This window comes from Hipposideros armiger, unplaced genomic scaffold, assembly GCF_001890085.2.
Source record: "Hipposideros armiger isolate ML-2016 unplaced genomic scaffold, ASM189008v1 scaffold_8, whole genome shotgun sequence".
Taxonomy (NCBI): domain Eukaryota; kingdom Metazoa; phylum Chordata; class Mammalia; order Chiroptera; family Hipposideridae; genus Hipposideros; species Hipposideros armiger.
Window position 1 is genome coordinate 1,887,482 of NW_017731358.1, and position 8,977 is coordinate 1,896,458.

Below are 8,977 nucleotides of genomic sequence, written 5' to 3' on the forward strand. Positions count from 1 at the left end.
CCACCTGTTGGCAGCTCAGCTGCAGCTCAGCTCAGGCACAGCTCACTGGCCCATGTGGGAATCAAACCGGCGTCCCTGTTGCTCAGAGCTCACACTCTTGAGCAAGCTCTTAACCAACTGAGCCACTTGGCCAGCCCCCACTTTGCTCTTTTAACTAAGCTCATTTCAGTTTGGGGGCTCCCAGTAAAACTACAATTAACATTTTTGTTCATATATCTTCCCTTTCATTGGGATTATATAAAATAATCTTTAAATTACATAGTGATTGTATTCTCTGAGCACCTTCAGGATATAAAACATAATCTTGCTTTTCTTGTTTAATAAGTGTCTGTATTTGCTAGAGATTTATATGTAGGTAGTTATGGGTAAAACAATAGTATGTGATATCTGGGATTTGCTTCAAAATACTCTAGAAAAAAAATTGGGGATGGTGGGTGATAGCTGAAGCAAGGTTGGTGAATCATTGATGACTATTGGAGCTGATGATGGGGACAGGGGGATTTATTATATACTATTGTCTTTATGTTGCTGTTTGCTTCCCACTTGCCTCCTCTTCCTCTCTCTTCTGGATTTTCTATTGTTTTCCCCATATCTCTTCTAGATACTTGCTGCCTCCATGATTCCCAATTTTTTTTCTCAGGTTCAGTCACCACTGTTACCTGCTTCACAGTTTTCTTTTCCTTTATCAAAAGCTTCAAGTCCATCCATCTATCTACCCATTCAGTAATTCATTCACATAAAAAAAAAATCGAGCCTATGTATTGGGCAAGATATCAGATAAGGTTTAAAATTTAGTCATTTCCATTGTTTTAGATGTTATCAGACAGCTGTTAAGAGGAATGTAATCACAACTTATTTTGTAACATAAGATAAGAGAAAGATAGGCAGCTTAATTCTCTTGGGAAGAACTGTATTTTAGAAGGAGAGCCAAGTGCCCTCTGTGTGGTGGGCAGTGTGATAAAGCACAGGGCACAGCAGCCAGCAGAGCTGGGAAGAGAGGGTCTTCTAATATCTACCTCCTCCACACTGCCTTTTTGCCCAGTGGCTTTCAGCCCTTAGGAATTTCCAACTGGAAGCTATACTTTGAGGTTATATTTATTTAGTAAAATGAAACTTACGTATATTAAGAGCCTTGGAATTTTCATAACCTTTAATATAAAGCATTAAAAAGTCTCAAGTGCTCAAGGAAATTATTTTATATTAATGTTGAAAAATCAAATCAAATCAAATGGCTTAATTTTCTACTCATTTCACCAAATACCAGTAGATTATAAATGTTACGTGAGCTAAGTGAAATTGCAGGGTGATAATTCTGAGGTCTTTCTGATTTTGAAAGTCACAAGATTTAAAAAAAGAAAAAAAAATCAAGGTGGTCCCTGACTCCTGAACTTGGTACACCCGGAGGCGTGACTGTACAACCTTGCCAGTGCTGTGTGTCTTGTAGGGGGTAAGACCTTCTCAGAGCATCCACAGCTCCCTCCACATGCCTCTACCTTCACATTTTTTAGCTTGGATTATAATTGCATCTTTTCTTGTCAGTCTCCTTCACTAGTCTGTGAACTTCTGTGGGAGGGCAGGAATTCTGTATTTATTTATTTTTTTAAGATTTTATTGGGGAATTGGGGGAGGGGGACAGTGTTGGGGAATTGGGGAAGGGGACCAGCCAAGTTGTTGTTCTTCAGTCTTCATTGTGGAGGGCCCCAGTCACCATCTGGCTTCCCATCGGCAGCTTGTGGTCTCTAAGCTCAAGGCGCTGTGTTCAATCTTAGTTGTGGGTGGACGTAGCCACCTTCCCATGCAGGAGTTGAACCAGCAGCCTTGTTGTTAAGAGCACATGCTCTATGCACTGAGCCATCCAGGTGGCAGCTCAGCTCAAGGTGCCAAGTTCAGTCTTAGTTGCAGGCGAGCGTAGCCCACCATCGAACAGGGAATCTTGTTGTTATACCAGCTGAGCCATCCTGCCACCTGTTGACAGCTCAGCAACAGCTCAGCTCGGGTGCAGCGTCACTGACCCATGTGGGAATCGAACTGGCGGCCGCATTGCTCAGAGTCCGTGATCTTAAGCCAACTCTTAACGAACTGAGCCACTCGGCCAGCCCGGGATCCTGTATTTTTCAATGCCCAGAATGTAGTTGGGCCTCAATAAGTATCCGTTGAATGAAAGATTTTTTTTTTAAACTATTTTCTTTCTTTAAAAAAAAATCCCCATAACTGCTCCCTGATAGATTCTCCTCTTCTTTACATAGACCTCAAAATGGTCCCATTCTTCAACCTGACTCTGAAGACCTCCTGATAAGAAAGTAAATGCTTCAAGGAAAGTGCGTGTAGGAGGCTCAAAAACCCTAAATGATTCCTCCCAAAGGAATGCCTACTGCAGAGGGGCACCTGGATCCAAGTCATTCAGGGTATGCCTTTGCCATCAGGTTGCTACTTGTAAACTTAAACTGTTCAGTGCTTAGTTTTTTCAACCTAACTGATTCAGGATTTCGAAACATAAGCTTATAATTAAAAACCCACAATAATTGATCCAATTCAGAATTTACTGTGAGCAACAAGTTTATTATTAGGTTTGCAAGGTAACAAGATAGTGCATGGTAAGTGTTTGGGCCAACTTCCATAGAGTTCCTCCCCACTGGCTTCTGCCATGGTGGGTTGGTTTGTCTTTATGAAGCGTGGGGTGAGGCGGTGAAAAAGCAAAGCAAAATAAGGAACATGGAATGAATGCAGGCGCCCTTTGGAGCCTTGTTACATAGGCGAGTTGCAGTTCTCCTGATTTGTGGCAGTCATTTTATTAATGCTAATGTTATTAGAGGCCAGGATACCTTTTAGATAGATTATTGTTTCTAGAGGGAGAGAAGGGCTTCTTCCCAAGATCCAAGCATAATCCAGGTGAAACAGCGAGAGGATTGAGGAACAGGAGTACACAAGGGCGTAGGTCTCGTAGTCCGTGGCCAGGACCCAGTATGGAGACACACGCGGTGCTGAGAACCAGAAGAGGGCAGTATTAGGAGGAACCAGTGCAAGGGAAACCTTCTTCTCCAGTACCTGGAAGCCAGGCTCTGGTGTCCTGGTTCTTCTAGATAAGTGGTTCTTAATTCTGGCTTCATATGGGAATCGCATGGGAGCTTTGAAAAATACTAGCCATCCTCCACCCCTACTCCTGATATGGAGGCGGTTGGTACTTTTAAAAGCTCCCCAGTGATTCTAATGTGTAGCCAGAGTTCAAAGCTAACATTCTGGATCTTTCCTGGTAAGACCTGGTAGCCCATAGGAACTGAGGGGTTTGGTTGGAATCCCTAGACTGACAGGCTGCCTTAGCACTAGTGCAAATGGAGGCACCACTTAACTAAATGGTGTTAAGAATGTAAGGTCAGGGGCTTCAGGCTTTCTGAGTCCATACCACCCAGCTTTCTCTAGAACTTGACCAAGGGAGGAGACAGGAGCTAACGTTGGTTTGTTTGTTTGTTTTTCTTCTGGCCTGCCCTTCAGAAAATCCTTCCATTTCTAAGAATATAGTAAATTATGTGGTAACAGGTTATAGGCTCTTCCTTACAAATGGCTTATGATGATTCATTGACTGATAGCTGTATAGCATTGAAAGCTCACAATTAAAGGGGTCCTTAAGAGGATTTACCCTCTCCTTCTGAATCCAGAAACTTCCTGTATGAATTGGATCTCCACAGTCAATCTCCAAGCCAAGGAAAATTCATAGCACAGTTAAACAGAAGATGGTCCCACATGGGAGAAAGATGTGTGCGGACCCCGTAAGAACAATAGACTTGGACACATGTGTAGTCCTGGGTGATTTGCTTTCCTGGGTTTTCAGTACTCCCCCCACCGCCCCACCCTCCACCCCACTCAAAAATAATCCCAGCATTTGCCAAGTCAAACCAGAACTCAGCACTCACGAATGACATCATATATAGCTGTTACAATTCCACTGACTCTATTCCCTATGCTGTACTCCACATCCTGTTAATATATATATATATATATATATATATATATATATATATGGTTAGTGCTTGGCTAAGAGTCAAGGACCCAGCTGGTTATCAGGACCACACAAGAGGACTAATCCAGATGATCATCCACCAAGGTCCTTCCAACCTCTGACTTCCTATCTGTTTATAACTATGAAAACAGAAAGACACTTAGAGGATGTCTGGATTGGAGCTGGGACAAGGCTGTGGGGCCTAGACTAAGTATTGTTTATGACTTACTTTTTCTAGCACTGTTGGTGCCACCTGCCTGGCTCACTCATAAGATTATATATTCATCATATATCTGCTATCGTTGAATTTCGACAGCTTTGTGTGCTCCCAGCTGGACTGAGCGCTCTCCAGCCTGGAGTGATTTGGGAAAAATACGCCTTCTACCTCTTCCAACAGCAGCATCGTGCCCCACTTGCAAACACTCAGGCAGGCACATTCTGCTTTCCTCCCACAGAGTCTAGCACTCAAGCATAAATTTGCTCAGATATTTGCTCTTAGTAAAGAAAACTTCCATGTCTCTTTATTAGAAAACTTTGACAGTCTCCTATTGCTTATGGAAGGACTTCCAAACTCTCTAGGGTCTTATCTTCCGCTCCCTGGACCCTCCTTCGCTCTGGAGTTTTTCTCCAGACCTTTTCTCATGCCATTCCCTCCGCTTGGAACATCCTTGCCCATAATCTCCCATACACTCTGCAAAACCCAATGCAAACATCTGATCCCTTCAACCACAATAAATCTCTTGCTTCTCTGTTTCCCCAGCCAACAGCTCTGGCCTCTTCTTTAGCTCCTGCTGCAGGCTTCCTAAGAAGGTTGTGCACATACTATTTGATCTTCACTCCCATCCCATCACTCAATTGAGAGTTTGGAGACCTAGGTTTTAGTCCCAACTCTGCCTCTAATTAGTCCAGTGACCTTACCTATGTCACCTAGCTTTTCTTCACTTCCACTTTCTTATTTGTGAAAATAACAGACCTGTACAGAGCCTTTTACAGCTTACAGAGCATGTGTTATCTAGTTTGTCTTCACAACACTGGGGGTGTAGATGTGAAGTTGCCCAAGGTCATATGTGTGGGAGAAACTGTTTTCTCCTCATCCCAACATTCCTATCTTGGTCTAGAAAATAAGAACTTCCTCTTTGTTCCATTCTAAGCCCTAGATCAGTGTGTGTGTGTGTGTGGGGGGGGGTATGGAGGAGGGTACTGATTCCTCCTGCAGCTGGTGATTTCAGCGTCTACCTCACAGGTGGGGAGAGGCCCTCCCAAGCACTTTTGGTATTAGAAAGCCTCACAGTTCCGAGCTGAATTCTCCAGTGCATCTATATCAGCACTAAAACTAATATGTGGTGCTTTCGCTGTTGCCTGTGTCCATTCCTCAATTAGCCCAGAACTCAGGAGGCAAGCGCCTGTGATTAACTACTTCTCAGAGACCTCAACAATGTGGCTGGAAAGTGGCGGACCGAGCCAGGACTCAAACTCACCTTCACTCCTGCCACCTCTTGGCTCTCAGCTTTTATACGTGTTTGTTGTTCTGCTAATAACTACTAATTTTTCAGGCCTCAGTTTCCTCCAGGAAACAAGACTGGATCGGGTGTCCTATTTATTGCTCAAGCACTCTGTGCTCCAATCTGTGCTTCCTCTATTGAAACACTCACTGCAGTTTTATAGTAAATTGCCTGGGTATTTGTCAGTACCTGTGCTGGGAGGTAAGCTCCTCAGGGGCAAGGGCCAGCTCTACCTTCCTTGTCACTGCATCTCCAGCACCTACCTCAGTGCCTGGCATGTAGTAGATAATCAACAAATAATTATGCATTGAGTCATTATGGATGACACTCAGATGTGACACGAGTGCTCGAACCCAGGAGCATTTCAATTTACCTGACTTCTATCCCTGAAACCTCCAATCCAAGAGAAGTGGATACTTACATGATGCATACTTCACTCCCATCTTGGCGGGCTCTGCGAGGTTGGCCCGGATGATTTCACTTGTAGTTTGTCTCACCGATCCATCGGATCTGCAATGAGTTAAAAAACAATAAAATAACCTGAACACATTGAAAGCCAAAAACCCATACATATATGTACATACACATGTATATATACACATACACACAGAATAGTGCTTTGCCCATAGGAAATGCTTAATAAGGGTTAGTTACTATTGTTTATTGTTGCTCTGATCTTTGTTGATGGAGGGTGAGTAGGAGTTTTCCTGAGGCTTTTTAAAGTTTGTGTTTGCTTTTCAAAGTGTGAATTTGTGTAGGGAGCCAGAGGTCTGCAGTAAGGGTTAAGCCTGAAAGCTGGCAGGCTGACAGGCTCTCAGACCCAGGTGAGCAGCGTGGGAAGGTTGGCCGCTGAGGAGAAAAGAGCCAATGGGCCTTGAAAGAGTGGAATGCCATCCTATTAACAGTTTCTGCTTGCTGTGTTTTGCTTTACTCTGGGAAGATTGCTTCCTCACACCCTATGGAAAGCCCCGGGGCAGGTGTTCCCTGGGAGGAGGGGACTATTCCCTCAAGTTCCCAAAACCTTCCGACCTAAGGAAAGCTACTTTTGCTATAAAAGCTGTGTACAAACAATAAACACTGCCACTCTCTGCCACCAGCACTGAGTGGACTCCTGCCCCCAGCTTTCGTCTCTAGTCTCTTCGTTTTTAGTCTCCCACCCAATCCTCTCAGGTACCCTTTCGGTGCACTCCTGGCTGACGAGCCAGGAGCGTTCGGTTGAGCGAGCTGGTCTCGTTCAAATTTGGGGATCAAATATCAATCGGTGAGAAGCCTTCAGTAACAGAAAAGTACACTTCCATGGAACATCCTATTCACATAACCTGGAGTGTGACTACATATGTATTTGAACCTGACTTAACAAGAAAAGAAATTTTCTAATAGTTAAAGCTGTCTAGAGATAGAATGAACTGTCATGGAAGGTGATGAGCTCCCAGTTGCTGGAAGCTTCAAGGACAGCTGGACACTCTCTGTCAGTAGACGATAGAGAAGGGCTTCTCTCTTGATTTGCAGGTCAGACAAAATGGTTCCTGACGTCCTTTGCTATCAGAGTATCTACTTTGCAGTCAGAGCAGGAACCCAGTGGTTTGGGTTACTGTTGAGTTCCTAGTGCCTCTCACAGGGTCCAGTACACAGTAGGTGGTCAGCAAGTGGGCATGGAAATGAGCGAGTGACTCCTAGTTCCCAATGTCCTGCCTGCCAAAAGCTTTCATCTCAGGACCTGTTATGAGCAGGATGTCCAGACCCAGCAATGATGGTCTCCTCCCTGACCTAGACAGCAAGGACACCCAGTCACACTAGGACAGCTCTGTGCAGGGCTGGCTCCAGGATGTGTGAAGCCTTTGAAACCACAGCCACTCACTTCTGCAACTGGTTTATTGCTTTGATGTTTCCGTTTTCCATTGCTGTGTAGTTGACTTGGACGCAGTTTCCCTTCTCAAAGGGCGCTGGAATCTTCTCAATTTCATACCATATTCCAAGAAACTGCAGAGACAACAAGCAGAACAAAACCCTGTGGCTCTCTGGGGACCTGCAAACTCTTCTCCATTGTTGTCTTTCATACCAGAGCCCTTTCCTGGGGGAAACCAGGCAAAATGAGCTGCGTTGTTCTCAGCCGCAACTGAGCACGATATTGATTCAAATGAGAATAAGTGAATCGGATGTGTGGGCACCGGTTGAAAGCCACATTCTATTCCTAAAGTGCTCTTTACTTAGATATGCTGTCAGTGTCCCCTTCAGCCAAAATCTGTGAGAAATTCTAAACTCTGTCAAAGAAAGGGATTAGCCTAGGTGATCTAAGGTGCCATCTCAAACATTTCATGATTCTACAGGGCATCTTTGAATTGTGTGCAAAGTCAGATATGTTTACTTTGGGGAGCTGGGACTCCAGAGTTGGTTGAATTCTCTTCACATTACCACACGCAGGGAGCTGGGCACAAAGGCTCCTGGCACATGATCAGAATTTAGAATACCTGTGTCACTCTTCCAATGGGGGCTGGCCCTCAGTTCATAACTTTGGTGTACAGAGTCAACTTTAAAGGAAGTGTGCCACTCACTGTGTGGGTGAGCACAGGTACCTCCTGCTTCCATACATGGCTGTGCATAGAGACTGTACCAATTTACGATACAACCTTCATGAGAGCAATCTGGCAATATCTAGCAAAACGAAAAATACATACACTCTTTGGCCCAGAAAATTTCACTTCTGGGAATGTGTCCTCCTGATAGTAAGAAATAATGTATGTATAAGGTTATTTGTTGCAGTACTACTTATAATAATAAAGGATAGGACAGAGCTTCAGGGAGCATTCGTACAGGCCTGGGTAAATAAATGATGGCACATCATGTTATACAGCCTCTTTTAAAAGAGCAACGTGCAATTATTACCAAGATACCTTTACTGAAAAAAGTCAGGTGCAAATAATGTACATATTAAGCTACCTTTATGTAAAAATTAGATAAAAGAGTATTAATTTTCTATTCATGCTATAACAAATTATTACAAGCTTAAGGCAACACAAATTTACTTTGTTATAGTGCCACAGGTTAGAAGTCTGACATGGGTTTCACTAAGCTAAAATCAAGATGTTGGCAGGACTGTGATCCTTTCCGGAGGCTGTAGAGGAGAATCTGTTTCTTGCTTTTTCCAGGTTCTAAAGTCTCAGTTTCTCTATCTATATAAGAAGAATGCAATGTTTAAAAAGAATCCTGGGAAGGATGCAATATAACTATCTCTATTTGCAGATGACATGATTTTGTACACAGAAAATCCTAAGGCAAACATACATGTACACGAAAAAACTATTAGAACTAATAAATGAATTCATCAAGGTTAAAAAATACAAGATCAATATATAGAAATCAAATATATTGGGCCGGCCGAGTGTCACATTGGTTAAGAGCTGGCTTGGGACGCCAGAGGGCCCTGGTTCGGATCCCACATATGAGGGCCAGTGACGCTGCCCTCCACAGCTAAGATGCTGAA

At 43.7% G+C, this 8,977-nt stretch overlaps 1 protein-coding gene across 1 annotated transcript in view; it reads right to left on the reverse strand.

Moving 5' to 3' along the window:
- Nucleotides 1–2,538: 2,538 nt before the first annotated feature.
- Nucleotides 2,539–8,977, reverse strand: part of APOD (apolipoprotein D) — a 19,598-nt gene continuing 13,159 nt past the window's right edge. The window contains exons 2-4 of the mRNA XM_019651081.1: nt 7,355–7,476; nt 5,918–6,006; nt 2,539–2,981 (exon numbers count right to left, since the gene is read on the reverse strand). Of these exons, the coding sequence (XP_019506626.1) occupies nt 2,746–2,981; nt 5,918–6,006; nt 7,355–7,476 (447 nt within the window). The 3' untranslated portion in view covers nt 2,539–2,745. The remainder of the gene's footprint in view (nt 2,982–5,917; nt 6,007–7,354; nt 7,477–8,977) is intronic.